The 15,897-nt window shown below is 40.7% G+C and overlaps 1 protein-coding gene across 1 annotated transcript in view; it reads left to right on the top strand.

Moving 5' to 3' along the window:
- ZNF277 (zinc finger protein 277) overlaps positions 1-15,897 on the top strand; it is a 56,094-nt gene that overhangs the window by 27,558 nt on the left and 12,639 nt on the right. Inside the window, exons 5-6 of the mRNA XM_065048731.1 lie at positions 13,278-13,369; positions 14,762-14,872. Coding sequence (XP_064904803.1) covers positions 13,278-13,369; positions 14,762-14,872 — 203 coding nt within the window. The remainder of the gene's footprint in view (positions 1-13,277; positions 13,370-14,761; positions 14,873-15,897) is intronic.

Below are 15,897 nucleotides of genomic sequence, written 5' to 3' on the forward strand. Positions count from 1 at the left end.
TCCTACTTGCTGTGCAAACATACACAAACTCATTGTTTATATATTTTTCCTTGGAATAAATCGACACGTTGCATGTCAGTGTTCCACAAGATTGAAAAATAGGCACAGAGCCCTGAAAAAGGCTGAGTGTGCTGAACATTTTTCTTTGCAAGAGTCTGCAGTGCATTGACACACTGTCTTTTGCTTAATAATATACAGATAGCAGAATTAGCAAAATAAAACTCAGTGTGTGATACTGTGAAAAGGGAAGGTGATGCGTACTTCAAAATCTTCAAACAAGTTGTTTTTTTGCGTTCACACTCTCTTGCTCAGATTTCATTAATTCACACTTGCATGCTCACAAGCACCACGGTACACAAGCGGAGGAAGTCTGGCCAGTGTTGTTTCCCTGAGAAGCAAAGGGTGAGAAATGCCAGCTGTTGAGTCCTCATTAACTGCCCTGGTTCTTCTTGCTTGGTGACAGCAACCTGGTACTTTGGACAGACCTCTCATATCTTTTCAGAGTTGTCAGTTCTGAGTGGGTGATCCTTCATGTTAAACTCTTGCTGACTTCAGCTTCCATGAGTCTCAGTCCATGTTGCTGACCACTGGGTGTTTTTGTTGTTGTTGTTTTGCTTTGTTGTCTTGTTTGAAATATACATATTTAGTCTGGTTTTCCTGTTGGGCTAATTAAAAAATGAGTGTTATGGGATACATAGCAGCCTTGTTCTCAGTCTGCTTGTATTAGGATGCAAGGTCTTCTGCTGACAATTTGTCTGTACTGTGAGGTGTTAAAGTGCAGGCCTTTTGGTCTTGACATAAACATGTTCATCAGTTTGCTACTGGCAGGTCTGCCCTGGAAATTGTCAATACAGGCCTTTTAAACCTTTGTTACGCTGTTTCTTCTGGTACCTTACCTGGTTGGTAAGGTGCCAACCTTATGTTTCTGTTACAAGTCTGTACATACACAGCATGCAACTGAAGGCACCTTAAATTATAAGCATTCAGAATGAAGGAGGTGCTTTGAAAATCCAAACTATAGTTCCCAGGAAAATGGGGATTGGCAGGCAAAATTCATTTGGTTCAAGTACCCTGTGAGTGCTTTTCAGTTTGCTGGCTACAGTAATGTTCTGCAGCTCGAGGCACACGACTAATGAATCCCCAGAACCTGTGGAGTATGCATCAGTCTTACACAGCTCTCCATAGGATTCCAGTTCCTTCAAAGGAGAATTGTGGTAGTTCTCCCACTGATTATTTCCTATGGAGGTGAAGCTGCCTCATCTGAAATCTTCATTCCTATGTAGATCCATTGGATTTACTTGGACTGAGAAAAAAACAGCTGATGCACTCACACCTAGCTGCTTCACTTACGATTCATTGTAAGGAAAACCATCCTGGATCAGTAAAAAGGTTTGTCTGGATCAGTATCTTATCCTTGCCAGCAGCAGAGTATCTATGGTATTTGCCCTCTTCTGACCTGGTAGTGATTCTTTCCCAAAATGTTCTTCTAGTCTCCAGCAATTGGCAGCTCAAGAATTTCTTAATTCAGCAACATTATATCTATATTTATTAACATAATAGGTTTTTCTTTCATGAACCTTCAATTCTGAACTTGTATAAACTTCCAGTATCCAGAGGTTGCTGCAGCAGTTAGTTGCACAGCTTAACTGTTTGGCCCTTTTGAACCTGTCACCTCACACCTGGCTGCTTTTTTGTGTTAGAAGAGGTGGTGGACAATTCATCCTTTATCTTATCCAAACCATTCATGATTTGTCTACCTTACATTATTAGAGAATCATAGAATGGTTTGAGTTGGAAGGGGCCTTAAAGATCATCTAGTTCCAACCCCCCTGCCGTTTTGTCTTTCATTAGTCTTGTGCTGCAGTGCACCCTCACAGCAAAGAAGACCAAGAGCATCCACGGCTGCGTTAGGAAAAGCATTGCCAGCAGGGTGAGAGAGGCGATCCTTCCCCTCTGCTCAGCACTGGTGAGACACGTCTGGAGTGCTGGATCCAGTGCTGGGTTCCCCAGTATGAGAAAGATACAGACATACTTGAGCAAGTCCAATGCAGAGTCACAAAGACCGTCAAAGGTCTGGAACATCTTTCATAGAAGAAAAGGCTGATAAGGCTGAGACTGTTAAGCCTGGAAGAGAAGGCTCAGGGGTGATCTTCTCAATGTGTATAAATACAACACTTTTTTCCTATGATGGTGGTCAAACACTAGAACAGGTGGCCTGCAGAGGTTCTAGAGTCTCCATCTGTGGAGATACTCAAAACCCAACTGTACACGGTCTTGGGCCACCAGGTCTTACTGATTACAGAATCACACAGAATCACAGAATCGACTGGGTTGGAAAAGACCTTAGAGATCATCAAGTCCAACCCTTGGTCCAACTCTAGTCCGTTTACTAGATCATGGCACTAAGTGCCATGTCCGATCTCAGTTTAAAAACCTCCAGGGACGGCGAGTTCACTGCCTCCCTGGGCAGGCCATTCCAATGCCTGACCACTCTCTCTGTAAAGAATTTCTTTCTAATATCCAGCCTAAATTTCCCCTGGCAGAGTTTAAGCCCATGCCCCCTTGTCCTATTGCTAACTGCCTGGGAGAAGAGACCAGTCCCCACCTGGCTATAACTTCCCTTCATGTAGTTATAGAGAGTGATGAGGTCACCTCTAAGCCTCCTCTTCTCTAGACTAAACAACCCCAGCTCCCTCAGCCTCTCCCCATAGGTCTTATGTTCAAGTCCCTTCACCAGTCATGTTGCTCTTCTCTGGACCCGCTCCAGCACTTCAATGTCTTTCCTGAACTGAGGGGCCCAGAACTGAACACAATACTCCAGGTGTGGCCTCACCAATGCAGAGTACAGGGGAAGGATCACTTCCCTTGTCCTGCTGACCACGCTATTTTTGATACAGGACAGGATACCGTTGGCCTTCTTGGCCACCTGGGCACAATGTTGGCTCATGTTGAGCTTCCTGTCAATTAGTACCCCCAGGTCCCTTTCTGTCTGACTGCTCTCCAGCCACTCTGCTCCCAGCCTGTAGCACTGCAGGGGGTTGTTGTGACCAAAGTGCAGCACCCAGCACTTGGCCTTATTGAACTTCATCCCATTGGAATCAGCCCATTTTTCCAGTCTATCCAGATCCCTCTGCAGAGCCCTTCTGCCTTCCAGCAGGTCAACACTCCCTCCCAACTTGGTGTCATCAGCAAATTTGCTGATGATGGTCTCAATCCCCTCATCTAAATAATCAATAAAGATGTTAAACAGGACTGGACCCAACACTGACCCCTGGGGAACACCACTAGTGACTGGCCGCCAGCTAGATTCAGCCCCATTCACCAGCACTCTCTGGGCCCGGCCCTCCAGCCAGTTCTTAACCCAGCGTAGAGTACACTTGTCCAAGCCATGGGCTACCAGCTTTTGCAGGAGTGTATTACGGGAGACAGTGCCAAAGGCCTTGCTGAAGTCCAGATAGACCACATCCACGGCTTTCCCCTCATCCACCAGGTGAGTCACCTGATCATAAAAGGAGATCAGGTTGGTCAGACAGGACCTGCCCCTCCTAAACCCATGCTGGCTGGGTCTGATCCCTTGTCCATCCTGAAGGTGCTGTGTGATTCCATTCAGGATGATCTGCTCCATAACCCTGCCAGGCACCGAGGTCAGGCTGACAGGCCTGTAGTTGCCAGGGTCAGCTCTGCAACCCTGGGGTAACATTGGCCAATTTCCAATCATATGGGACCTCCCCAGTGAGCCAGGACTGTTGGAAGATGATGGAGAGCGGCTTGGCAAGTTCTTCTGCTAGCTCCCTCATCACCCTAGGATGGATCCCATCTGGTCCCATAGACTTGTGAGGATCCAGATGGCTCAGTAAATCAACAACTATTTCCTCCTGGAATACAAGGGGCCTATTTGGCTTCCTATCTCTGTCAACCACCTCCAGAGATGAGTTGTCCTGAGGGCCACCTGTCTTACTGGTAAAAACTGAGGCAAAGTAGGTATTAAGTACCTCAGCTTTCTCCTCTTCTTTGTTAACTATATTTCCCTCAAAGTCCAACAGAGAATGGAGGTTTTCCTTGCCCCTCCTTTTGTTATTAACATATTTGAAGAAGGACTTTTTATTATCCCTGACAGAATTGGCCAAGTTAACTTCAAATTGCACTTTTGTTTCCCTGATTTTTTTTCTGCATGATCTAGCTATTTCCATAAATTCTTCATAAGTAGCCAGCCCTTTTTTCCACAGTTGGTAAAGTCTCTTTTTATTTCTGATTTCATTCAGAATCTCCCTGTTTAGCCAAGCCGGTTGAGCAGGAGGGTTGGGCTAACTGATCACAAAAGGTCTTTTGCAAGCTCCATGATTTAGTGATTCAAGTTTAAGAATGCTGTCTATTTGATGGTTCTTCAATGTACATCATTGTTGCACTTCTTTTTACCTTTTCTAGTTTCCTGTAATGCTTTTGAAGTTATGAAAGACATCTTGAATATTGCATATGGGCATGCTGTGCCATAATGATGTTTGTTTCCCAGGCTTATATCATGTTGTTCGTGACTTAGAGGAAGGAAGGAAGATCATGATTGAGCACACCGCTGATGTTTCCATGGAACTGCCTATTGTAATAATACCTCCTGGCTGCTACACATTGGGCCATACTTTTTCTTTTTTTAAGGGGCACTTGTTTCTGGTTTTGTGGTGTTTTGGGCTGTGCAGTCATATTCCAACTAGGTCTTATCTCCACTGCCAGCGTCAGGGGAGCGCAGAATCTGTTGGCAGTTGAGCTGTCTCATCTGATCTGCAAATAGATGTTTCCTCAAATTCAAAAAAGAGTGCAGGATTTAGCCCGGCACAAGTGCTGATTATCAGAGTAAGTTAGAAAAGAAAGAGGTATGCATTCATATTTTGTTATGAAAGCCTTTTCTGTTAACACTGTTTCAAATATCAGAATTGTATCTTCAGTTTTTACAGAAGGATTTTGTGATATCAAGTGGCAGCTGAAGTTGGGGCTGATGGAGTCACCGCTTTAGTTACAGCAATGAAGTCTGTTTAGTTTTTCATTTCCTTTTGCTGCAATCTGAGTGTTGACTTGCAAGTTAAATAGTTATTTTGCTTTGCAAAGTCTTTTACCTTCAGACAAGTCCAGCAATTAAGAGTGAGCTGGCAAATGGACTCATGTGACTTGTGCAGAATAAAGACCAAAACTATACAACTTTTGGTGATTTTTCTGCAGCCTTTGAATCCTAACTGCTGTCTCCAACAGCAAGCCCAAACAAGGACAAATGTTGTCTTTAAAATGTGCTAGCTGAAGCATTTCATTTTGTAGTTTTGAAACTCCAGTTTAGGACTATTTCAGGCTGCATTGCAGCAGGGGAGCGAGCCAAGGTGGATGTCATGCAGAGACATTACGGTGACTGTGATGTATTGAGAGAGGCCAAGGAATGAGCCTGAACTAGGTTAGAGAGCACAGCTTGCTGAAATAGCTGACAAGGCTGCGTAGCACAGAATAGATACGGTCTTTTGGAAAAACACGGTCTGGACAAAGAATCTGTAGCTATGAAGCAGTACCAGGCAAGGAAGTCCTGGCAGCAAAACTTGAGACGCTAGGAGGGGCAGTGTTAGTATAAACCAATTGGACTTATCTCTAAGCTTTTTCTAAAAAAGGTTAAAAAAAATACCTTTTTTTTTTTTTTAAAAAGACACACTTCCTGTCATAGCACTGACCTTGTCTTCTGTCATGTTTACAGGTGTTCTCTTGTGATGTGACTGGTAGTTTTAGGTGAAGACACTAGTCTTCTTCCCAATAAATAGACTCTGATGAGGAGCCTTCACCAAAACTTTAAGAGGGACTGAGCTATACCAGCTTCCCAGGATGAGCTGTTTGTATGATCCCCGGTTTGTCACAAGCTTAAGCTGAGACAAGGTTCAAGAAGTTGAAGCTATGCACTGGAAGGGATCTTGAGTCTAGCCCAGTTTAGCATAATACAGCATCAGAGGCGCTTACAGAGTAGCTAATAATGTCAGCATGTTAATACCTATATCTCAAATTCTATAGGTCGTTCTTTGCCTTTGTTTGTATATAATTGCTTCTCTCAAGCACTCTAGAATCTTGCTTATCCTCCTTTGGTTTTTGAAGACTTTTCACACTAATGGTCAGAAATAATTTTATCTAATTCCATAATAACTCTTGGGTAAATTCTGTCAGATTTGAATATGTATAAGATCCAACTTTTAACCCTTTCTTACCATTTTCTGTTCTCAGTTTTTCATTTCTTTTGTTTTAAATGTGTTTCATTAACGATAGTGACATAATTAACCTTTCCTGCAAAGACTGAAGCCCTGAATGTTGCAGGCATTCCTCTTTTGTCTGTGTTTGGTCTCTTCCTACATTAAGTAATGAATCTCTGCTTTTCTTTGCTGTTTATTTCTAATATATTTGGGAGTGAGGGAAGGTGTGGTTTTGGCCTTTGTACTCATTCAGTCTGCCTAGGATCTGTGGTTCAGAAGGTTGTCCAGCTGGTTCTCCTTACATCCTTTCTCCCTGACCACCACCATTTTCTTCCCAACTTCCTGTTTTTCCAGTTGGTCACAATTTTTATTTCTCTCTGAGTTTTTGGTTGCTGTCCTTTCAAACCTAGTCTGAAATCTCCCCACTTAGCTGAAAAACTGATGTCCTCCTCTTTGTCAGGGGGTTCACTGGTAGCCGTTGTTTCTCCAGCCATATGATGATATTCTTAAATCCTCCCTATTTTGTCACTGTTTCCATAGCTATATATTCCTCTCCAGGAGATGTTGATCTATGCCTGTGCCTTGAACTCAACCAGAAAGACTGAGGAAAATGCTAACCCGCTCCTTTTCTTACTTCATTCTTGTTCGCAACTTTTTGTGGTAATGTCTTATCAAGAGTATCTGGTAAAAAGTAAGGAATGCCCAGTTGGACGATCAACCTGTACCAAATGGAGTACTCTCAATTTCATCTCCAGACAGGCAGCATCTCTTCAAAGACAGTAGATTACTGCCTCATTGCTTCCCTTTTTTCTGTCCCAAAAGTGAGTCTTTAGTGCCATCATCCTTCAGTCCTTAGTGTCTAGTCTTTGACATGCTAGTCTGTCTGTCTAGCCAGTGGGGCTCTGTTTATGACATTCCTGAACCATGTATGAATTTTCACATTCAGTGGGTGAGAGGGATGTCCTATCCTGACAATTTTGTTATATTCCTATGCATGTTACAGCTAAACTGTTTCCTGAAGGGCTTCTCCAGCAGACATCTCTGATAATATGAAAGAAAAGGCACTCTTCTTGAAATAACATTGGAAGGGACATGATAATGATTACACAATTGGAAGATTATTTTCTTCTGTACTCAAGAGGCAAGAGAGTGCTGTTTGAAGAGGAAGAACTGAAAACAGTGATCAGTGAAGAGAAAAGCTGAATACAAAAGTTAGGAGACAAGCTATTGACATACAGCTAAGATTGCAGGTCTTTAGAGACATGTCAAGTTTCTGATACCGTGATTCTTTGTAAATATTTTTTCTATTTAGCAGCTACAAGCATGATGAAAAGCTCATCAGCCAATCTTGGAGGAAACTGTAGGCACAAAACCAAATGTAAGTCTCTTGCTCCAAGAGTAGTTTATCCTAATGGTATATATAATTGTCAAAGAATGTGCTTGGCAAGTTTTTAGAGACTGTAGGGCAGCTCAAGTGTCACCAGCTCTGGTCTTTAATTCAATGTACTGTGCTGGTTTGTTTTTTTGCCAGTAAAGTGTAAGCAGCTTCTTGTTGTGATCTGTCAGCATGATTTTTTTGTTTTGTTTTGTTGTTTTCAAACCAGAATTTGTTTCACTTGCTTCCTTTGGCTACAGCAATAGCTAATTTATGTGAGGACTCAGCAGGGAAATGTAACACTTGTTTAAATTGGAAGAAACAGCAACTAAAGATACACATTGTCTGTTTGAGAGATCACCTTGGAGAACTTGATAAAATATGTATTGTTATTGTGAAGTGTCTGTCTTATATTATTTAAATGCAAATTCTCAGGCACACATTCTGGTTTTAGTAGTATTAATGAGCCTGTTACCGTAACAAAAAAATGTGCCCTGTGATCGTGCACTCTTCACAACAGTGTGGCTGAGTGCGCAGATGTTTGTGTCCGTCACACTGTAACATTGATGAAATTCCCTCTTCAAAGGAACATCTTTAGGGAAACTACCTCCCCAGAGAATATAGCACCATTCATAAAAAGCTTTCATTGGAACTTCTCTTAAGCGATCATTTGTATAACATGCTGTCTTTCTAGTCTCTTGCCTAGACAGGATGAGAAAGAAGGACCAGAAGTGGCAAGCCAGATAGCAACAAACTACAATATGCTCTTGCCCCAATCCAGCCCAGTACTGAAATTAATTATATAAGTTGAGACTACTTGCATGCTTAAGGCTTTGGATGAGAAACTTTGGACTTTGCCTTGTCTGGGCTTATGGCAGTAATGTCGGTTGGTTGGTTGGGTTGGGTTGGGTTTTTTGTGGTCCTGAATATCTTAAAAAATAAGATACATACGGCTGTTAGTTCAGTTTTACAGAGTCCAGTCCTCCAGTGCGCAGATGGGTTCCTGGACAGAGGAATGATAAATTCAGGTGTCACTGCATGATCTTGTCCCAAACTGCAGTGTAATCTGCCCCTGTCTTGGAACTAAAGAAGTACTTTCTGCCATCATTTCTTATGTATCACAAGTGCTGTGATTATAAAGAGACAGAGTTTGGAGAAAGGAGTAATATATTTTTGTTGGACCAACTGATGTAGTTGGAAAAAACAGGCAAAATTTTGACCACCAATTCTGTCTTCAAGTTGGAAACAAAAGCAGCAAAATTTTTGCTCAGTACTGGTTATGAATGGTTGTTCTATGTCAGTGATCCAAGACATGTATTTAAATAGCTGCGTAAATTATTTATGAGGGCCTTGTTAGTAAAGGAGTTTATGATTTTAAAAAAGCAGTGGTCTGACAGTAATAACGAAAGAGAATTTAGCACCTGGGATACAGTGTCAGTTGGAGAGTAGCAGGAATTACAATATCAGAAAAATCTAATGTGCCATAAAACCAATTGTCCTGATTCCATAGCTTTTGGCCTTTGAAGGAGTTAGTTTTTAGTCTTACCTTTTGAAGGCATTTTATTTGTCTTGAATGTTTCTTAAACTATAGATCAGAGGCAAAGTAATTGTTTAGGGAAAAGTGCTTACTACCTGCAGGTATGCATTTTTCATCTTTTGCTGATTATCAGTGTGAATTCTTGCTGATGCATTTCTTACAAAATGTTGCTTCTTAAGAGATGAACAGGCACATTTCTTTTCAGGGACATTTTAAATTACCACCTCCTAAGAGAAAGCCTGAACTCTTCACAACCTCAAACTGAGCACAGTGAATGTGCAAGGCATTTTTTTAGACTCCAAATTACAAATTGTCATGCAAATCATCATATTTCTTTTGTGTTAGCTGTTTATTGTGTAGGTATATTTAAAGATGATCAACACTTGCACATCCTTACCATGAGTTTTGTTTTTTTAGGTAAAACACAGAGTAGCTAGTATTTTGTAATTTGCTCAGATTTCTTTATGGTAGAACACTCATGTAGTAGAAATTGCACAACTAAGAGCTGTAGAAGGGTTGTTTGGTTTTTTTTCCAGATAGAAAAAAAAGGGGAATTGGATTAAAACTAAATTTGATTTTATTGAATACATTAAGTACTCCAGCAAAGGAACTACATTTTTCTTATCTGTAAGTATGGTCAGTAATATCCAGCTTCCACTTCCCATGTTTGAAGGTGATCAACCACTTACATGCTATGGAATTTTCCTAAAGCTATTCCACAAGCGGCTGCTAACTGCCACAGTCATATCTACTGCTTATTTGAGCTAGACTCTGTCGAAAAACATGCTTCCAAGAACTTGTCATCTAGTAGCACTTATTTTTCACAATGCTTGGTTGATCTCGTCAGCTTCATGTGGTTTGTGGGGACAAGCAGTTTATACTAAAAGCCTGTGTAATTCAAGTTCTACTTTGTACCAGTGGGGATATCACACTAAAAGCGTCTGTAATTTAAGTTCTACTTTGTATCAGTGGGGATATCTGTTCTGGCAATGGTTGTTTCACAACTGGTTTGACAATCTTCAGGCAAGTAATAAATTTTCCAGGGTAGGGAGGAGGGGGTGAGCAGAAGGAGTAGAGCACAAATAGCTGTCAGAATGACTCACAAAGGATAAAAAGAGATGGGGGTCAGGAATTATTCATCAAACCGTATCAATATTGTAAACTATTTTCCTGTTATCAAGCTATGGCATTTGATTCACTTACTTTTGTAGTGTTTTGGTTTAGCTTTTCTGTCCGTGCTCCATTCTTTTATCCACTATGGAAAAAGAAAACTAATATATGTGTATTTTGTGATCTCTTTACTTTTTCCTCAAGTGACTTTGCCCTCTCATTCTCTGACACTTTGCTATGACACAGTATCCTAAAAAAGGTTTTGGAATATATTCATGGTTTAAATGTTTTTAGATATTTTTTTTTTGTCTTAGTGTCAACCATGAATTAATGCTAACAGCCCAAACAAATCCAACAGCTTGGAAATGGGTGCAAGTATTGAATTACTCGATTCCTGCCTCATAACTTCAGTTTAAGCTTGGTTTTCTTTACCACCTGATGGTCTCCATTCAGAAAAGTCTTGAAAGTCTGATGCAAGTTATTTTAAATGCTGTTCTCCCTTCAGAGTCCCAGCAATGGAGCGAAGGTAGAAGGGTATTTGGGAGTATCCGTAAGGAAGAAGAGCAAACCTTGTGCCTTTGCTGTACTTGACTTGAACCAGTGCTCACCTGTGCAAGTACCAGATTTGGTTCCTGTCTCAGAAAGCTCCCCCTAGCAATGAATGATGCCAACACTTGATAAAAGAAGTGTCTACCTTGCAAAATATTATTTAAACTCTATTGAGTAAATTGATAAAGCAACAATTCTGGGTTAGTCAAAGCTTCCCAGCTGCCAAGCATGCTGGTGTAGGAAAAAATGGGACGGGTGAGAGAGCAGAGTGGGGAAGGGTACAGGGTGGGTACAGGTCTGTGGGGAGGATACCGACTGCTTCTTCTTCCCCCTCAGGCATCACTGGGAGTAGCAGCACACCAGGGCTCCAGTAAGCAAATTGTAACAAGTTGGAATCTGGAATTAGGCAGCCAAATCTTGCAGAACTTTTTTTTTTTCCCCTCCTAGTAGAGTATATTTCGGAAGCTATGTTGGAATAATGTTAATGGGAGGGAGGGGGTTTTGAAACCCTTGGTATCCTAATGTTTGGATTGTACGTGGTATACTTTGATTTTATTTAAGATTTTTTCTCTTGCATTTTGCAAAGTATGTGACACACAGATGCCTTCAAGGTTAGCCAAACCGTGTCAGACGTGCTGCTGAGCAGGGAGAGGTGGCAGCTACGAGTACCAGAGAGAGCCCGGGTTCTCACAGCCGTGCTGCGGGGTGTTCACTGCCGCAGACAGATATCCATGCTTAATTGCATCTGTGCTGAAGGGCTCTCGCAAGATGTGGTATGCTCCATTTATCTCTTTCAGGAGTCAGCCCTGAAAAATAGGAATTTATATTTCTGTTAGCTGACGTTTTGCATAATGCAGCAGGATGTGAGTGGATATGGCCTGGAATTTGAGTAGGCACTGCTGAGCGTGACTCCAACAGAAAATGTATAACTTGTAGTACAAAGGCAAACGAAAAAGCCCCAGGATCTGCATTTTCAGAGTAATGTACTCTTAGCTGAAGTGCAACAGCTACAGCTCCCAGATTTCATGGTTGAATGTGGGTCCTAGAACGCACTATGTTGCAGTGCGCTCGTCCCCCACAGTGGCCACCAGCCCTGGGCCACCTGTGACTCAGATGTGACACATTCCTGCGCTCTCCAGCAGGCACCCCCTCATCCTACTGCCCCTCACTGGGTACAGCGTGCTGCTCTTGTGGAAGAGAAACCAAGAGCACATTTATTTGGCCAATATCAGCCTCCTGCCATCTCTCAGTGGGCATGGAGATGTGGTGTACTAGACCCACACCAGCCCATCCATTCTGCGGGACACATTTGGGCCTGTAATGACAATAGGTCAAGCCTTCCTGTTATTGATTTTTGGGGCTGGTTTGTTGTTGTTGTTGTTGTTTCTTTACTTTTTTTTTTCCCCTGCTTTTTTTTTCCTTTCTTTTTGTTTCTTTTCTGCCTTCTATGGAGCTTATCCAACAGGTGTAGCAGAGTGTGAATTTAGATGTAGAATATGGGCAAATTTGGGCCTTAATCCACACAAAAGAGTTACTAAAGACATAGGTGAGTAACAAAAAGCTCCACTGTTGCAGGCTCTAAGGAGATAAAGAGATTGAGAAAAATCGCCTAAGAAATTCAGTCTGGATCCTGAATGTCAGAAAGCAGACAGTAGCACCTCTGCGTTGCACAGAAAATAAATCCCTTGCCAGTTATCAGTACTTAAAACATGAGCACAGGATAGTGTACTGCTGGGCTGAAAATATGCAAAGTTTTAATCCCAACACTGATTCTTCCATGTCCCAAATGATTATGGCCTTTCCAACTGAAGTGTACAGCAGATCCACAATATAACTACACTTCTGCTGTTAAAGCACCAGAGAAAATCACCTGCTGCATTATTTTGTTGTTGTTGGGAATATTATGTCAAGTGTTGTGAAGTATCTAGCCAAGCCTGTTGCCCTACATTAAACAGGACCAGTGGTAAATGCAGCCAGCTTCTCCTTTTCCCTGAGTTTAGCATCTGCCATAGCTCTTGTCTTATCATGGGTCCTGTATTATGAAAAAGTGCTCTAGATTGCCTGCAATTACCCATGTAAAACTGCATTTACCATTCCGCTGGGTGTTGTGTGGTTACCCGTAAACTTGCTCACTGATACCAGAGGTAAATCTGAACCATAAGTAGAAAGAGTAAACTGGTATGTTGCATACAGAATCATTTCAATAGCTGCATAAAATCTCACTGTGGATTGTATTACTATTTTTATTATTATTTCTTTCTGTGCACCTTGTGTAATATTAGGAGAATGTTACTGAAACTGGACTGGAACATATACTGCCTTTGAAAAACCTGCAATTTTTATGAGAACCCAGCCTCAAAAATAATAGCATCAGGTTTGTGTCAGCAGCACCTTTTAGTTTCTATGTTAATTGTTACCAGTAAGGATAAAGAGGTATAATAAGCTTCTGTGATGGAATGATTCTATTTTTTATTTGAATAACTATATCTGTTTATTTTTGCAGAGAGAAATTCTAGAACAGCAACAACGAGAAAGATACGACACAAGTTTTCGTAGTATGTGTATGTTCTGTGATCAAGAATTCACAGGAAACAGGTTTGTTCATTGACCTGTTAGCTTTTGGTTTATTTTTTTTTTCATATCTGCTCAGCATCTTGTTTATGGTTTTAATGTCATTGAACCAGTTAGTGCCTAATGGTAGGATTCAAAAGATAGTATTAATCTTAAAGTATATTTTAAGTATTTCTTCTAACTGCAGTGCCATTTGAGACAGACCCTGTCCTACCTCTCAATCCTTTATTTACTCCAGTACAACTTCTTCTACTACACAGTAACACAGAGTTTGTAACTGAACCTTTAAAGAGAGACAGTTTTTCAGCAGTTGTTTTAGCAGCAAGTAGAGCTGTTTAAGCCGGTATGGCTGTTTAAAAATATTTCTATCCAGTTACACATTTTCCTATTTAAACCTCACCAAACCAGTGTAAATTTGAAGACTGAATGGAAGAGAGAAAAGGAAAATTAGAGAATGGAGTACTTTGCAGAATCAGTCAAATGTGAGCAGGAATTACATTCAAGTGCTTGCTGCAATGAAAATTTGTTTATACACAGTAAATCAGTTTCAGCTGGAGAGACTGAGTCGTATCTCTGAATGTCTATTTGCATGGGTAGTTCTGGTACTCTGGAAAGGCAGAAGAACCTGAGGCCATGTCCCTGCAGGTTATCCCAATGTTTTGTGTGTCCCATGCTATCTTTACTCCCTGGTGTAGTGAAGTTCACATCACTCAGGCCCCAAGAACTTCATTCTCTGCTTATTCTTGTGTCTGACAGGTAGAATACATGGTTTGAAAGTCATGCCAGGACTATGACAAAAGCAAAGTTCAGCAGTGTCAACACTTGGATATTTCTTTAGTCCCCAAAAGCAGAAGCTGAGGCATATAGAGATGTTGGACACCTAAGGAATTAACCAGTATATCTCTATTGGGAAAAGATCTTATTTGAACATCCATTATGTTTGTTTGTGCATGCTTTTGAGTGCTGTTTGTGGTGTTAGCACTGTGTGAAGCAATATTGATGCAAGAAGTTCTGCTTTGTTAACCAGCATAGAGAAAATTGACAAATGGCTTTTTAGAATGTTTCTCAAGATGGTTGTTTCAAACATGTGATTACTTATTCAAGTGAATAAATGAGCTTTGCTAACAGTGAGGGTCAAAATAAACTATATTGTCATTTTTGTTTAAAGGATTATATTTCATTCGTGCAGATTAAGCAGTTGAAATGTTATTGAACATTCAGCAGAGCTGAAATTGAAAGGTTCCTATTTCAATAAAGTCGCATTATTTTTTCTAGCAGTGGCAGCTACACTATTATTTTTATTCAGTGTTGACTTTTATGCATATTTAGAGCAATTTGTGTATTTTTATTCACTAATTGAATAATCCTCATATATATTCAAAAATATATAATGTTCTTTTCCAATGTCTTTTGTAGATCTGTCCTTCTCAATCATATGGCCAGAGAACATGCTTTTAACATTGGGCTGCCAGATAACATTGTTAAGTGCAATGAGTTTTTGGCTGTATTACAGGAGAAGCTGGACAAGTAAGTAGTTTGTTGTTTATTTTTTTTAATGGACTGAGGTCATATTTCTTTTAACCTTGGAAATAAGTTGGATTAAAATTAGTTCAACATTCATGGTTATTTAAGAGGAAACAAATAGAGAATGTAAGTTTATTGCAAGTGCTCTTAAAAGGCTTTTTGTTGACTTATTGAAAGCTAATTCGTAACAACTCATAATATATGTTTGCTGGAAAAATTGAGTGGCACACAGTGCCTCAGTTGTTATGCATTGCTCAGCTTCCATTGACATCAATAATAGCACGTTCTTTTTTCTCATAAGCGTTAATGTTCCTCTTTCTCATCGTAACGACCTTTTTGCTAAACATCCCTTTAAAGACTGCATACAGAGTTCTTATGCCAGTCTTCCTTTGTCTCTTTATATATCACTAATGTGGGGTGTTTGGTCTCTGCTGCTTACAGAGCACATCCCAGAGCAGAAGGGGAAAGCCAGTGTACATGTTGCCTCAGAAACACGTAAACCTGATGTGGCTGAAGAAGTTCAAAAGGGAATTTTGGAGAAGAACATGGGTAGCAAAGAGCAAGAAACTCTCCATTTTGAGTTTCCTTTGCAAGTATCTAAGTGCCCTTTATGAATTTCATAAACGGGACAATTTGAAGTATGCACAAATATAAATTGGGCTCTAGCAGAAAATGTATTTCTTTAAGAGTGAAACTGTAGCTTTAACAACTTTATTAGATTTTAATACAATCTGTAATCAAAGACTGCAAGAGAAATTTGCCTAAATCTTGGGCTTAGTTATGGAAAGCCAGAGGACACTGGGATGTGTGAAAATTGGGGTATGGAAATTAGGTTAAATATCCTTCCAAGTAAATCTAGGATCCATTGGTTTATACATCTGGGGGAAAAAAAAAAAGAGAGAGATTCAAGGGATGGAAAAGGCAACAGTGCTCTCTAATTTAGTCTTTGGCCTGGCAAAGAATGCAGAGACACAAGAGATACAGGTTAACTTCTTCCAGAAATGAAGATGTATTAAGAATGCCTTTTA

This window comes from Columba livia, chromosome 1 (genome assembly GCF_036013475.1).
Source record: "Columba livia isolate bColLiv1 breed racing homer chromosome 1, bColLiv1.pat.W.v2, whole genome shotgun sequence".
Taxonomy (NCBI): Eukaryota; Metazoa; Chordata; class Aves; order Columbiformes; family Columbidae; genus Columba; species Columba livia.